This window comes from Panthera leo, chromosome C1 (genome assembly GCF_018350215.1).
Source record: "Panthera leo isolate Ple1 chromosome C1, P.leo_Ple1_pat1.1, whole genome shotgun sequence".
Lineage (NCBI taxonomy): Eukaryota > Metazoa > Chordata > Mammalia > Carnivora > Felidae > Panthera > Panthera leo.
The window spans coordinates 128,051,446-128,069,246 of record NC_056686.1 but is presented as its reverse complement, the minus strand read 5'-3'; the positions used below and the strand labels follow the sequence as shown (position 1 = coordinate 128,069,246).

The 17,801-nt window shown below is 35.9% G+C and overlaps 1 protein-coding gene across 1 annotated transcript in view; it reads right to left on the bottom strand.

Annotated features, from left to right (window-relative positions):
* THSD7B (thrombospondin type 1 domain containing 7B) overlaps positions 1-17,801 on the bottom strand; it is a 746,473-nt gene that overhangs the window by 186,682 nt on the left and 541,990 nt on the right. The window contains exon 14 of the mRNA XM_042948618.1: positions 5,338-5,516. Coding sequence (XP_042804552.1) covers positions 5,338-5,516 — 179 coding nt within the window. The remainder of the gene's footprint in view (positions 1-5,337; positions 5,517-17,801) is intronic.

Genomic DNA, 17,801 nt, shown 5'->3' with positions numbered 1-17,801 from the left:
CATTGTTCCTGGGTTCGAGCCCTGCTTGGGATTCTCTCTGCCTCTCTGTCTCTGCCCTTCTCTTGCTGTCTCTGTCTCTCTCTCAAAATAAACAAACTTAAAAAATAACGAGAACACCAATTTTTCTTGGAAATGATGACAGGGCAAGAACAGAGAAGAAAAATTGCATCTCCTCTGAGCTCAGCTCAGTGACATATCACAACGTGAGAGCAGTCTGGATTGGCAGACAGGCATAAAGGATAAAAAAATGGAAGAACACTAGCCCTTATGAGCCATTCCATGCTGCCTCTGAGATGGGGTGCCATATACCTGAGTTTTGGAATAATGAGTACTATGTAGGGGAGAGGTGAAATGTCCTAGGAATATCTGCCCTATTAAATCCTCCCAAATAACCCTGAGGAATGAATCACTGTTTCTCTTGATTTATGGCATATGATATTTCCTACTTAAAACAAGATTTCATCAAAGGTGCAAACACCAACACCACACACAAGAATGGTATACCTGAATGTACTTAATTATGAATAAGCTTGGGCTGCCTTTCATATTAATACTCAAGAACAAGACTTCTTACTCCATTACAGTCTGGGTCTCCTGCCAACATAGTAAGTCCCAAGTGAGCAAAACACTGCCAGGAATGATTTGGACTAGCCTAGGATGAGTGGGAGTTGGCCTGGTCAAAAAGAAGCAAGAAGCCAAAACTGGTTAAGCCAAATTAAAGCTCAAGTGTAGCCATATTTTTCTGATAAACAGACATTCAGATAGAATGACAGTTATCCTATTCCCACATCATAACATGCTACTGTTAATTAATGAAGCAGTATTTAAAAGGAGCATAAGCTATTTATCTATAGAAACCTTTTTTTTTTTTTTCATCTTAAAAGGTCTTCTAAGGAAGAAATATTCATGTGAAAATATTTTTATGTTTCTTTGGAAAGAAAACATTCTTCAAAATATTATTACACTGCTGTGAAAAATAAAATGCACTGCAACTCTATTTCCAAATTTAGATCCCTCCTCTTTGGTGAGACAACACACCTTTAAAATGGCAATTGTTTCTAGAAAACACATTTATTTTATATCCTCTCATTCAGTTGCAAACATAATGAAAACTCTTTTAAAATTGTATTTAAGTAGATAGCATGTATTTTAAGAAGTATAGGTAATGAATCTCAATGTATGATTTTTTTTTTTTTGCCCATACATACTGTGAACACACAGATTTGCAACCTATAAACAAAATATAATTTCCTAGAACACTCTTGCCTTCAGTCATGTGAAGAACTCTTAAGGGGAAATGTAAGTCCAATAGAGCTCTAACTTCCCCATACTTAATCTTCTATTAAGGAGACTTTCAAAAGAAAAAATAACAAAAGTATACAGTATAAGTAATTCACTCAAGACATTACAGACTATAAAAAATTAAAATATATTATGTATTTTATTATGCACAGGAGAGTCAAAGTATCTGCCAGCTGACCTGATAATCCAATAAACCATTTACAAAGTTTCTGCCTTGATAAGAGTTTTGGGTAAACTTTATGCTGGAGCTGCAGGGTCACAAATATACTTAGTAGAAAGCTACTCAAGTAATGCTGTCGCTTTGGCACTTCTAGAGAGAAAGCTCTCATGTTGATAGGTTTCAGTTTACAAGGGAGGCTTTTTATGAGAGATTATAAAAATTGATTCCATTAATAGATTCAGAACAGTTTATGAACTTGTCTACATAACAGCAACCCTTTATTTTTATTTTTTTTTTAATCGTAGAGTTATGTTTCAATAGGGATTCTACATCCAGGAGTTTTCAGAGGAATCTTGAAAAAATTCAGGCAATAATAGTTTGGAGGTTCTTATTTCTTTCTTCTAGAAGGGCTAATATTTTTGAGTATTTGAATGACACATTGTAGCAAAGAGATCAGGGTTCTAACGTTTTTTATAATGGAACTAGCTACCTACTCAACCACGAGATTGTGACCTGAGTCAAAGTGGGACACTTAACTAACTGAGCCACCTAGGCTCCCTGAGAAGCCTTCTTTTAAAATAAAGAATCCGGTAAATATAATTTGACAATACACAAGGTAGTGCACTAGTGGCTGGAATGAGTTACACAGTAGAAAGACTTTGCCCTCAAAAGACCTCCCATTCTAAATGAAGGAGAGGAATGAATAAGCATATGTAGGTATGCTGATATTTACATAGGCATATGTATTATATATACATACACCAAGTTGTATATGTTTATATATATTTATATGTATTTATATTTATATATACATATATACATATATACACATATATGAAGTATATGTTGGGCTCAATCTGACATATATAGAATTTTCCTCTTGCTTAAGTACTAAAGATATGTGCCTCTCTTACCGCTAAAATTTGGTTATTATTTTTAAGCTCTTATGTGAATAGAGGAGGAAGTATAACCTGGTTCTAAAAACAGGAAAATAAATCCAAACATGAAAACCAACTGGAAAGTAGACAAATAACCTAAGGCCAGTAGTAAAAATGAACTTTACCAAAAAGCCTTACTATACCTCTAACTAGATCATACTTCCTCAAATAGTGATCTTTTCTAAAGAAGAGTTGCCATAAATAATAGAAGTTGGAGAATATTTCCTCAACAATGAAAATTCCTGTCAATTTATATTCAGATGAGTTAAGAAAATATGGCTAACTTCAAAAATATTTCTATTTATTATATAATGCACATACACACATACACATACACACACAGGGGTGCTATCATATTTAAGAGTAAATATGTAATAAAGTCAGCAAGATCGCTTTCCATAAATCTACTTACAGGTAAAAGTATGCTTGCTTTAGAAAAGGAATTGCTCTGAGGAGAATTTTTTCTCCATTTAGAATTTTTTACAGCAGTATTTCCACTTGCTGTTAACAGACTTGCAAGTGAGAGGGAAGACATATTACATGTCGCCTGGACCAATTAACTTAGGTTAAAATATAGAGTATGGATTAGGGTGAAGTTTTTCAATTCAAGTTGAATTAAGCCACATACATACTAACTATATGAAACTTCTTTATAGCAGCATATATGCCACACTATATTTGATTTCTTGTCATTCAATCCCAGGATTCATTTCTGAGTGTAACAAATGAATGTCTTTGGAATGCTAAAATTCCCTTCTTGAGCTTAAGAGTTAGAAACACCTCTTGCAGACAGGCCCATCTTCACTTAATTTTCGCTTATGGAATTTATCTAAATTATTCTTAAAGTTGGGCTTATTATTTTTAAAAATATATATATTTTTTATTTTGAGAAAGAGAGAGAGAGAGAGAGAGAGAGAGAGAGAGAGAGAGAGAGAGAGAGGAGCCTCAGAGAAAGAGGGAGACAGAGAATCTCAAGCAGGCTCTGTGTTAGTGCAGAGCCTCAGGTGGGGCTTGATCTCACCAGCCATGAGATCAGAACCTGAGCAGGAACCAAGAGTTGGATGCCTAATTGGCTGAGCCACCTAGGCACCTCTGGACTTACTTAGTTGTTTTGTTTTTTTTTGTTTTTTTTTAGCTTGTACTACTTCTTAAAGTTACCAGTCTTATATGTCAATTAAGCATTTTGAACAAGTTTCCCTTAAGTCACAACAGGTTTACAAGTACTTTTATCTTATCTTATTCATACTCTCAAATTTGATAGACACACTTCTACACATTTGCCTTTGCATAGTGGAAATACAGTCTTAAAGTCTGCATTCCAATGAAGTTCCTTTAATCCCCTGATAATTTCTTAGTTTATAAAATTAGCATATTGAAATTAGTGTTTAACACTAGTGTTATGAAGGCTTAGCTTCCATAGATAGTTTTGAGAAATAATAAGAATTGCCATGCATTTTTTACAGCTTTGTAGTTATTTTCCATTCTAAATGCCTGGAAAATCCCTTAGGGAGTGTCACATAGTCCTCATACATAAAATTCACTTGAAAAATCTCCTTGTAATCATAAACCTGTATTATACCTTTCTTTGTACTAAAGTAAGGCTGATCTCCTTATGCCATCTCTGCTCTGATTATTTCCCTCCTGTTTTTATTACTCCTATATCTTAATCTTCCCTTCACCAAACTACTGTTCATGTGGAGTTTTGGGGTTTGTTTTGTTTTCACAACCTCTATGTTGATTTTATGATCTTCTGCTTTGTCTTCCCCAATAGGTTTACAATAGCTTTGAGAGAAGAAACTATGGTCACTATTTTATGATATAACCTTAAAAACCAAGACTAGAATACTGTCATCTTACAACAGAACTATTTTTGGATGGAATGGTAATTTCACTTTTCAGTGAGTTATGGGTCTTTTAGCAAAACTTAGGGAAAAAATAGCTAAAGATACTGGCCTCAACTTGACAAATGACACCTACTCATATGCATGCTATTCAAATTAATTAAGAATAAACATAGATTTCCCTTCTATTAAACAATCTGTATGAAAAACCTAATCAAAAGGGGGTTCATAGCGCAGAAAATTAATAGAATTAGTAATAGAACCTTGTGTAGCTATTCTGTTAAAATACATGCATGATCACAAAGGATATAACTACCCATATAAGACAACCTTCACCAGTTTAAGAATAAAGAATTTTCAACTATCACCATCTTGTGCTCCTCTTATTCAATTGATTAAAAACGTATGTATCAGTCCTAATCTAATAACCATTATGCATCATGGGAGAAATCTGAGGTCTTTATTATAATTCTTAACTAAATCTTAGACTGTTATATGTGTAAAGCCAACTAACATACTCTAATCAACTTTGCTTAGGATGACAATTTTATTAGATGTCCATATGGAAGGGTATCCTTTGGGGTTCCATTTATGAAAATAGCTTTGACTTTTTGGGAAACAAAGAAATAGCTCAGAAAAGACATGAAAATCTGGAAACTTTGGTAACATTGAGAAGAAAGGAAAATTAGATCAAGAGTTAGGTGAAGGAAAATAGAATTCCATTTTTGGAGTACATGTATGAGACCACTAACTATACTTACTTCCATAAAGTAATTGACATTCTCCCAGATTATTTATATTTAAATACATATATACACACATCACTTTTATAATAACATTAATCAAATTATGCTTCAAAAACATTTAAAAATCAAGAGGATTTAATTTTTGTAAATGTTATTATTTCTAGTAATACCAGGTTGGTCTCTACCTAGGAGTGGGCAAGTCTTCTATTACTAACTGTTATATTACGTCATGTCCTCCTTACCCTTCTCCTGAGCTACTTGCAACATGATAATGACTCTGATTTCAACAAGAAATTATCAAGTGGATAATTTTTAGCTCCGTGTTGTTGTTGCTGCTTCAGGCACTTTACCTGATTCTTGAGATCCAATTTGGGACATGGGCGACCTCCATTGTAAGGTTTTTCTTTTAGCCATTTGGACCGAATTCGCACTCCAATCCCACAAGATGAACTGCAAGACCCCCAACTAGACCAGTCACTTAACTTGCAATCAAACGGGCATGGGATGACACATTCTTCTTGAATATAACCTGAAAGAAAAAGATTTAAGGGAGGAAAGTCTGGTCAAGATGTACTGATAAAGTTTACTTTCTTTTTCCAGTATCATAGCTCAGATTGTTCAATAATATCACTGCAATGGTTTCAGTGATTTTCTACTCAAACAGACCATCATTTTAAGAGATAAGTACATATACTTACATCTGCATCCCAAATTTGTGCCATCTAACACTTGATAGCCAATTCTGGGAGGGGAGTAAAGAAAAGTTCACAGTCCTGCTCTCTGTGATGAAGAAATAAGGTGGGTCAGGGCAAATGATGGCACCATATCCTCTCACTGACCCTTGTGTTCTATAATTCCCACAACTCCCCATCTGGGATCAGGGTGCATAAGAGAGTCCATTTTTCTTAGTGTCTTTCATCTGCCAAGCTTTCACTAAGAGAGCTCTTGATTCTCACTTCCTAGTAGTGTGGCTTGGAGGTGGGAGGAGGACAGAGAGTGGACAACACAATAGCAAGAGCAGGATATTATTAAAAGAGGAACTATAGGAACAACGAAAGGTTGAATGATGAGATTAGACTGCAATCAAGAGACATGGGTGGAAGTGCACAGGCAGATGTTCTAGCTTACCTGGCCTTGCTCTTGTCCCCAGTCCTCTTCTTACTACAGTCTTTCTCTGGAGGATCTCATTTTTTAACTATCACCTCTACTGATCACTACCAAACATATATTTACAATTCTAATCTCCCTACTAACTTTATAAGACCTACTGATACACTCTAATTGGATGGCCAATTATCTCCAAATTCAACGTATCTAAAACTGAGGCCAGTTTCCTTGAAAAACATGTTACTTCTCCTGTATTATTCATTTTAACTAAGTGCATCATATCTGATCCCTGTACCCTGGTGTGCATGCCTATATAATTTCATCCCTTTGAGTGTGGGCAGGACCTGTGAATGTAACAGGAAACCACTCCCATGATTAGGCTATGGTATGTGGCAAAAAGGAAGAGAATTCACTGATAAAAATACATCAAATTAGTTGTTTTTGAGATGATCAAAAAGGAGATTGAGAGTTTGGCCCAATATGGTGGCATGAGATGACCCTGAATTCACCTCCTCCATGGAAACACCAAATTTACACCTATTTATATAGCAATTCCTCCTGAAGAACTATGGGCTGACTTAACAACTTCTGCACAACAAAACAGACAACATAGAGAATGGCAAGAGAGATGGCAACATGGTAACTAAAGAAACCGCAAACCCAACACTGTTAACTACGATAGTATGGAGGGGCCACAAGTAGGTTTGTCTACCTGGGGCACAGAAAAAAAACCAAACAAGCCATGGTTTAAAAGAGCAACTAAAATAAAAAGGAGCCAGGCTTAGATCTCTGCCAAACAAAGCTGCTGAAATTCTCTCCAGGTTGGAGGGGCTGGAGAGCATCACAGTTTACATTTCCCCTCCATCTTGACAACATAGACAGAAGCAGGGTCCAGGCATCCTAGTCACCCTGCCACCTCAGCAACCCCCTGGGCACCCAGCCCACAATAGCTCCACAAAAAAGGCCACAGTTTAAAAGAGCAACTTGGATGGCTCCGTCCTTTAAGTGTCCGACTTGAGATCAGGTCATGATCTCACAGCTCATGAGTTCAAGCCCCCATCAGGCTCTGTGCTGACAGCTCAGAGCCTGGAGCCTGCTTCCGATTCTGTTTTCCCCTCTCTCTCTGCCCCTCCCCTGATCATGCTCTGTCTCTGTCTCAAAAATAAACATTAAAAGAAGAAAATTTAAAAGTACAACTTGGACATAAAGGTTGCAGGCCTAGAACTCTGCTCAACAGTGGGAGAGCTGCTGGAACTCTTTCTAAGTCATAGGGCCTGTTGAATGCCACAGTTTATGTTCTCCCTCTATCTTGGTAGTGTGGACCAAAACAAAGGATCCAGGAACCATACCTTGCCTACTGCCTCAGTGAGACCCTTGCCCCTAAACAACACTAGCCCCAGCCAGCTGTCCCACCAAGGAGGCTCCAGGACAGCTCATACCTGGTCAGCATTGGTCAGCACTCACTGCAGCTCTAGCCATCTTACCAAGGAGACACATGCACAAAGCACCCCCAAACACTCCAGGTCTGTACCACTCAGGCTCCAGACAACTTGGCAGGGCAACCCCTTGTGGAGTGCTTGGCAACACCTGGCCCATTCCTGCCTCAGCTCCAGCCACCCTTCCAGGATGCCCTGGTGTGGAGTACCCCGGGACACAAAACCCATGCCCATAAAGGCTGTAGGCACCCTGCCAGGGTGCCCCTTTGTGCAGAGTGCCCTAGGACACCCAAGCTTTCATCCACTTCAGCTTCAGCTATCTTGCCAGGGCAGCCCCAGCACATAGAACCCAGGACCCCTGCATGCAGCAGGCACAGCTCCATCCAGCCAGCCAAAATCATCAGACATACCTCTAGTTTAGGTGAATAGCTCTTCTGCCTAACTGATACAAATAAAAAGTCAAACAAAATGGGGAGATAGAAGAATATGGTCCAAATGAAAAAAACAAAAAGAAACCTCAAAAAATGAAATGACATGGAAATGAACAATATGCCTGATGAAGAGTTCAAAGTAATGGTCATAAAGATGCTCACCAGACTAGAGAAAAGAATGGATGAACCCAGTGAGAACTTCAAGAGAAAGAAAACAAACAAAAAATCAGAGTTGAAGAATACTACAATAACTTAAATGAAAAATACACTAAAGGGCATCAACAGAGAATTAGAGGACACAGAAAAATGATTCAATGATCTGGAAGACCAGGTAATGAAAAGTGACCAATCTGAATAGTAAAAGACACACAAAAAAAGTGAGGATAGGTTAAAGGATCTTTTATACAACATCATGCAAATAAACATTTGCATTATATGGGGTCCCAGAGGATAAATGAGAATAAAAGGTGCAGAAATCTTATTTGAAGAAATAATAGCTGAAAATTTCCCTAATCTGGAGAAGAAGAGACATCCAAGTTGAGGAAGAACAAAAGGCCGCAAATGATGAACCTAAGGAGGGCCACATCACATTACATAATAGTGAAAATGGCAAAGATTAAAGATAAAGAGAATTTTAAAAGCAGCAAGAGAGAAACAACTGTTACGCACAGGGTAATCCTCATAAGGCTATCGGTTGATTTTTTAGCAGGAACTTGGCAGGCCAAAAAAGAGTCGCATGATATATTCAAAGTGTTAAAAGGAAACAGACAAACAAAAGAAAATCTATACTCAAGAACACTATCCAACAAGATCATCATTCAGAATTAAAGGAGAGATAAGAGTTTTCCAAACAAAAATCAAAAAGCAGTAAACTTGCCTTAAAAGAAATGTTAAAGTAACTTATTGGAAACAAAAGGCCATAAAAAAAAAAAGAATGGAGGTTAAAAAAAAAAAGATGTAAATTATGACAACATATACATGAAGTAGGGAGGGGAAAGTAAAAATGTTCTCTTACAATGTGTTCAAACTAAAGTGACCACCAACTTAATATAGATTGCTATATATTTAGGATGTTAAAAATGCTATATATTTAGGATGTCATGGCAACCACAAACCAAAAACCTATAACAGATACACAAAAAATAAAGAGAAAGAAGGCCAAACATAGGACAACAGAAAGTCATCAATCACAGGAAGAAAGGAACACAGTAGTACATAAGCAACCAGAAAATAAGAAAATGGCAATAAGTATATCACTGTCAATAATTACTCCCAATGGAAATGGGCTAAATGCTGTAGTCAAAAGATATAAATTAACAAAATAAATGAAAAGCAAGCTCCATCTATATGCTACCTATAAGAGACTCACTATAGACCTAAAGACACACACAAACTAAAAGTGAGAAAAAAAAGATATTCTATGCAAATTGAAGTGGAAAAAATCTGGCATGGCAAAACTTATATTAAACAAAATAGACTTTAAAGCAAAGACTTTATCAAGAGACAAAGAAGAGCACTGAATAATGATACAGGAATCAATCCAGTAATTAGATAACGGTACAAATCTATGCACCCAACATTGGAGCACCCAAATACATAAAGCAACTATTTGAAGATCTAAAAGTAGATGCTGACAATACAACAACAGTAGGATACTTTAACACACCACTTACATCAATTCATAGATAATCCAGGTGGAAAAATCAATAAACAGTGGATTTGAATGGCACATTAGACTAGATGGACATAAGATACATACAGAAAATTCCACCCAAAACAACACAATGAATTATTTTCAAAGGCCAATTGAACATTCTTCAGGATAGATCACATGTGAGGTCACAAAGCAGGTTCCAATAAATTTAGGAAGACTGAAATCATACCAAGCATCTTTTCCAACCACAATGGTATGCAACTACAAACCAATTATTAGAAAAACACTGGGGAAAAAAGAACACGAACACATGGAAGCTAAATAACATGCTACTGAACAACCAATGGATCAGTGGAGAAATCACATCAATGGAGGAATTTTAAAAAGTACCTGACACAAATGAAAACACAATGCAATTATCCCCAAACTTTCCAATATAGTAAAAGGTGTTCTAAGAGGGAAATTTGTAGTGATACAGGCCTACCTCAAGAAACAAAAAATCCCCAACAATCTAATCTTATGCCTAAAGGCACTAGAAAAAGAACACAGCAAGCCTAAAATTAGAAGGAAGGAAATAAAAATAAGAACAGAAATAAATTAGAGAAAAAAAAATAGAAAGATAAATTAAACCAGGAGCTAGTTCTTTGAAAAGATAAACCAAATTGATGAAATTTGGCAAGATTAAAAAGAGAGAGAGAGAGAGAGAGAGAGAGAGAGAGACAAGACCCCCAAATAAACAGAATCAGAAAAGAGGGAATGCCAACTGACACCACAAATACACAAAGGATTATAAGAGACTACTATGAAAAAATTATAGGCCAACAAATTGGAAAAACTAGAAGAAATGGGTAGATGTCCAGAAACATACTATCTTTCAAAACTACATTAGAAAGAAATTGAAAATCTGAACAGATTGATTACTAGGAACAAAATTAAATCAGTTTTTTAAAAAAAAAAAATTCCTAGCAGACCAAAGTCCAAGACCAGATGTATTCACAGGTAAATTCTACCAAACATTTAAACAAGAGTTAATACCTATTCTCCTCAAATTACTACAAAAGAATAGAAGAGGAAGGAAAGATTCCATATGCATTTTGCAAGGCCAGCATCATCTTGATACCAAAAGCAGACAAAGACACTGCAAAAAATATAATAAATACATACATAAACAAACAAAGAAACAAACTATGGGCCAATATCCCAATAAACATAGATGCAAAACTCCTCAACAAAATATTAAGAAACTGAATTCAATAATACATTAAAAGGAACATTTACCACGATCCAGTGGTATTTATTTCAGGGATGTGAGGATGGTTCAAAAGCCACAAATTAATGAATGTGATACACCACATCAACAAGACAAAGGATGAAAATGATAAGGTCATCTCAATATATACAGAATAAGACCTGGACCAAGTTCAACATCCATTCATGATAAAAACTCTCAACAAAATGATTTTAGAGGGAACATACCTCAACACATTAAGGTCATATATGACAAAGCCATCATTAACATCATACTCAATGGTGGAAGACAGAACATTTCTGTAATGTCAGGAACAGAGACCAGGATGTCCTTCTTGCCACCTTTATTTAACATGGTACTAGAAATGCTAGTCACAGCAGTTGGACAAAAATAATAGACATCTAAACTGGTGAGAAAACACAAAACCATCACTAATGGCAGATGACATGATATTATGCAAATAAAATCCTAAAGAAGGGAAAAAAACCTATTAGAATACATGAATCCAGTGTAGTCACAGAATACAAAATATACAGAAATCTGCTGCTTCTATACACGAAAAGCAAAGTAGCAGAAAGAGAAATTAGCAATCCTATTTACAACTGCACCAAAATGAATAAAATACCTAGGAATAAACTGAACCAAGGAGGTGAAATACTTACCCTCTGAAAGCTATAAAATGCTGATGAATGAAACTGAAGAAGCCACAGACAAATTGAAAGATACCCCCATGCTCATGGACTGGAAGAACCAATATTGTTAAAATGTTTATACTACCTCAAGCAATGGACAGATTTAATGCAATCCCTATCAAAACACCAATAGCATTTTTCACAATATCTAATACTAAAATTTGTATGGGACCACAAATGACTAGCCACATTGCCAAAAGCACTCTTAAGAAGAAAGAAAAAAGCTGTAGGTGTAACAGTCCCAGATTTCAAGATTTACTACAAAGTTCTAATAATCAAAACAGTATGGTACCAGCACAAAAAGAGACACCTATCAATAAAATAGAATAGGAGGCACAAAAATAAAGCAATGCTTATATGGTCGATTATTCTATGACAAAGAAGGCAAAAATATACAATGGGGCAAAGATGGCTTTTCAACAAACGGTTATGGGAAACTGGAAAACTATATGCAAAAGAATGAAACGGGACCACTTTCTTATACCACATACAAAAAGAAACAAAATGGTTTGAGGACCTAATGTGAGACCAGAAACCATAAAATTCCTAAAAGAAAACATAGGCAGTAATTTCTGAGACACTGGCCTCACCTACATTTTTCTAGCCATGTCTCCTTAGTCAAGGGAAACCAAAGCAAAAATAAACTTTTGGGACTATAACAAATTAAAAAAAAAAACAAAAAAACAAAAAAAAAAAACACCAAACTTTTGCACAGCAAAGGAACCAACAAAGCAAAAAGGCAACCTACTGATTGTGAGAAGATATTTGCAAATAATATGACTATAAGGGGTTAATATCCAAAACATATGAAGACCTTCTACAACACAAGGAAAAATAATCCAATCAAAACATGAGCAAAAGACTTGAATAGACATTTTTCCAAAGAAGACATACAGATGGCCAACACACATAAAAAATGCTCAACATCATTCATCATCAGAGAAATGCAAATGAAAACCACAATGAGTTATCAAATCACACCTGTAAGAATGGCTAGTATCAAAAGGACAAGTAATAACAAGTGTTGTCAAGGATGTGGAGAAAAAGTACCCTCATGCATCACTGGTGGGAATATAAATTGATGATGCCACTGCAGAAAACAGTATGGGGTTTCCTCAAAAAATTAAAAATTGAAATACCATATCATCCAGTAATCCCACTACTGGGTATTTACCCAAGGAAAACAAAAACACTAATTGGAAAAGACATATGCACCCCTGTTTATAACTGCATTATTTCAAATAGCTGAAATACAGAAGCAACCCATGTGCCTGCCCATTGATTGATGAATAAAGAAGTGGTGTATGTATAATGGGATACTGCTCACCAATATCTAAAAAAAAGAATGAGATCTTTCCATCTATGATAATATGGATAGATCTAGAAGGTATTGTTCTAAATCAAGTAAGTCAGGCAAAGACAAATACCATAGGATTTCACTTGTATGTGGAATCTAAAAACCAAACACATAAAATGAGCAGAAATAGACCCATAAATACAGAGAACAAACCAATGGTTACCATAGGGGAGGGTGATGAAAGGATGGACAAAATGAATGAAAGGGGTGGGAGGTATGGGCTTCTAGTTATGGGATGTGTAAGTCATGGGGAAGAACATTACAGAATAGGGAATTCAGTAAATAGTATTTTAATAGCATTGTATGGTGATACATGGTACCTACACTTGTGAAGGTAATGTGAGATACAGAGTTGTTGAACCAGTGTTGTGTACATGAACATAATGTAACCTTGTATATTAACTTTATTTCAATAATAGTAAAAGAAAAGGACACAGTGTCCATGATAGAACATTAGGTGCGAAACTACCACCACCACAACAACAAAGAAGGGAGGAGATTATTTGGAGTGGGCTTGACTTAATGAGATGAAAACCCTCATAAGAGTATCTGGGATATTTTTGTGGAGGAAGAGATTTTCTGTTGGCCTTAAAGATGCAAACAGCTGTGGATAAAAGGCCTGGGTAGTGGCCACATTGCAGGGACTGAAAGCACCCTCCAGGATCTGAGGGCAGCCTCCGGCTGTCAAACAGTAAGAAAGCAGGGACCTCAGCCCTACAGTGCATGTAGATGAATTGTGCCAAGAATTCCAAGGGAGCTTGGAAGAAGAGCTTTCCCCAGTCAAGCGTCTGATGAGACCCTAGCCTTGGTCTCCATCTTAACTATAGCCTCTTGAGACTCTTAAGCAGAGAATCTAAGAAAGTCATTCTTGTACTCTTGACCCATGGAGACAGAGATAATAAACGTTTTGAGCTGTTAAGTCTGTGATAATTTATGCAATTGAAAATTAACATATCATCCCCAATGAAAATTTGTTATCTTAGACCTTCCTCTGTCATTGTATACATATATTAAGAAGTGTACTAAGTTCCAATTGTTGAAACATCCCAAATATGTCCTTTACTCTTAAATTCCTTTGTCAGACCTTGGTTCAAGATCTTACCGTTTCTGGCTCAGAATACTACAATATTCTCTACACTTTTCCCTAATCATTCCTTTTTATTATTGCTCAAACACTCTGAAGAAAAAGTTACTTTTCTAAAAGAAATAACTTATGCTACTCCTACTTTTAAAACCTTTGCTGATTCTTCCTTTGCTTGAAAATAAACTGCCAAATACTTTGCAAAATCTTTAAGATTCTTTACAAGCCACTCTAAACAAAGGCTTTCAACTCTAGCTGTAAAATATATTTCCCCTGCCCAGGACATACTGCAGATCAACTTGATCAGAAATGTCATAGATTGAGACCTAGAGAAATACGCAGGGGAGTCTACTGTGCAGTCAAAGCTGAGGGCCACCTCTGTAACTCATTCTTTTGCCCTTCCCTCCCCGGAATTGTGAAATCTGTCCACATAGACTAATTCCTTTTCTCCAGTAATCTCTATGCTTTTCCTCATGAAAAAATGTTCTCTTACCAGCTTAGCCTTCCACTTGCATTACATCGGGCACTCTTTTGCCAACAGCATCAACCACCTGGCACCACGGTTCTTCTGCCTGCCAGTCTGGCAAAACTTCAGACCTAGACTGGTCCAGCTGTTTTCCTACTCTGCTTAACCCTGGACTACCAGGCAGAAAAGAAGAAAATGCTAATCGTATGCTTGTGACACTGCAGTGTGTGGTATCCATCTTCAGTCAACCATGTTCTCACACTGACTGGAGGTTCTTCTGAGGTTCCTATCTCTCCCATCCCATATTACAGGTTGTTTACGCCTTCTCCATGTCCTCAAACTTTCACGATCTCCTCTCTTCTTAACCGAGAAAAATAAAAATAAGAACTCCTTCAATTTTCTGTGAATATGTCTGTATGGATTCCCTTATTTTTCTTCTCTCTTCATATGATAATGGAAAAGGCATTCGTTTTCCTATATAGGGCACATTTTTACCACTCAAGTTCTCTATAAAGCTCTTTCAAGACCTTGTTTCCTTGACCGTATTCCTCCCTTCTCCCCATATCTGTTTTTCTATGTGTTTGCATAAATATATACTATATACCTACTTTAAGTTACATATATCATTATATATATATATATAGTTATAGATACAAAATATATAGATATGTTTAAGTTCTATTTCTCTGCCATTAATATTAGAATGGTTTTACATTCCCCAAATAATACTCACTGACAAGACAGAGTACAACAAACATCTAGGGATCATCAGAAAGGATCCTTGTGTGGTTAAGGAAAATCGCTCTATTTGAGATTATTAAAAGACTAATTTTCTCTACTGTTTTACATAACTTTAATTCTACTATCCTTTGCTAAGAGCTTTGAGTATTAATTTAGTATTAGGTACATAAAAAATGCTAATATAAGATTATAGACACCATAAGCATTACTTGATTTTATAGAGAAACTGAGTCACAAAAGGATTCCATTTGCTACTTAAAGAAAACAGCAGGAGGGGCACCTGGGTGGCTCAGTTGGTTAAGGGCCCAACTTCGGCTCAGGTCATGATCTCACGGTTTGTGAGTTCGAGCTCCTTGTAGGGCTTTGTGCTGACAGCTCAGAGCCTGGAGCCTGCTTCTGATTCTGTCTCCTTCTCTCTCTGCCCCTCCCCACTTGTGCTCTGTCTCTCAGAAATAAATAAATGTAAAAAAAATTTTTTTAAATAAAAAAAAAAACAAAAAACAGCAGGACTAGTAATTAAGTGGAATTAATTTTCCTGGCATACAAGTTTCAAATATAAAATTCCAGGGGACTTTATATAAATAACTTCTAAATATTTTAGTGACTATATAGATCCCATTTTAAAGAAGATTTTGAATTAGATGCCCTTTTAATTCAATGAGATTTTTAAATCATTTTCATCTACACTTGCGTGATGAAGGATTTGGAGAGCCTCTAGCAACATTTTTTTTTCTTTCTTTCACCCAAAGACATAAACCCAGAGGATCTCTGTGAAAGTCAAGGTCATAAATTCAATAAGTATAAAATAATTTTGAAATTAAACAGGATTAAGCAACAGTGACATTTATTTTTCAGGAAAGTTATTTTCATGCTAGAGTATACCCCAAAGGAAAGCCCATAGTGAGAACCATTAATTGCATATTCTTATACCTATCTCATAATTGAAAGGATTAGTTTTACCCACATACTTAGAGTTTTTGGCAACAGAATATGATCAAATATGACTACGTACAAGGTTAACCTGCCATAGGAGAATTCCAATTCCTGACTATGGAAACTTCACTAATGTTTTAAAAACTCATTTACATAAAATATACCACAGAATAGCTTCACTGGCAACATTCATAAATCTAAATCCAATTGCTGTGAAAGAAGCAGTTTTTCTGCCAAAAATATTTTACACCACAATTTATATGCAGAGTACATTGCTTGGACCATCAGATTACTTGGCCAAGGGATGCTTCACATTCCATTTTAGTTACCCATATGCATATGAAGCTAGGGATGAATTAGTGATTACAGAATTACCAATAGAGCATATAGCGAACATTGTGACTTTGTAAAGTACAAACATTACACGTAATAGGTGTCCAAAAAGTATTGTTGAAATTATGGAAAAAGAGGAGCTGAATAGGACCCATTAATAGTACCTCTATCTATATTATAACTAAAGGAATTTATTTAATAACTTAAACATCCAATGGGACTGAAGCCCAGAAACCTGAAATGACTTTTCTATCAATATTACTAATCACAAATTTTGCTGTTTAGGTAAGTACAGTGAACATAGGTGAAAATACAGCTCTCTGAATCAGGTCGTCTGATTGATGAAACTACTTCCTAATTCATTACCTACTGTGCATTTGTTTCCTCCATCATTCAAGTGGTAACACATCCCCTACCCACCCCCCAAAACAACAACAACAACAACAACAACAACAACAACAACAACAACAACAAGATCGGTTTTTGGAGGATGTAAAATATTGAGGATATTAAGTATGAGGAAATAACCTAGATCAATTTACTTGTATTTTCCTATTGTATAAAATAACAGCAAACATTTTAACTAGAAAGTGTGTGTTCTATTTACTGACACTTGGCTAAAATAATGAGAACACAGTTCTAACAGTAAGACAGGGAAAAAAAAAATCTGATCCTCTTTTCCTCACTTCCAAGTGAGGATCTGGGAGTACCTTATGAGTTAAAATGAGATCATTTCTTAATATTTAATGATTTACTATTTCAATTTACACATTTTAGTACTACTACTTATCTAATAATATATCATACTGAGAAGTATCTGATGACTTGAGTCAAAGTAGTTTAAAGTATTTGTTTAGGAGAGGTGTGCAGAAAACTGGAGGCAAATGTTTTGTCCATGTCGTAAGACAAACAACTTGAGAAATTGGATCAATACTTTGCCATTGTTCTCAGGGGAAGAACTGACTATATTAAACATTTAAAATCTCAATCCATTAGTGTGTGGAAAGGTAGGTCAAACTCCATAAGATTACCAGCTTGCTTTGGTGAATTTTATTTTGGTCTAGGAATACCACTCCTAAATAGCAGTTACATTCTTTCAAAGATGGTTACAACTTTGTTTAGGTGTCTGTGGAGCCTGAGACAGGAAAGTTGGAAAGCCCTGGAATTATCATCATCTGTTTTCTTTTAAATTCTGAGTTATTAAAACAAAGTTTCCAAAAGTACTCTCTACTACCAGAAAAATATCTTTATTGCATAGGACTTTTTAGGACATTAGCATAGCCTCTTTTATGTTAAACCTTATAAAATGATGGCTGTGAAATTGCAAATAACAA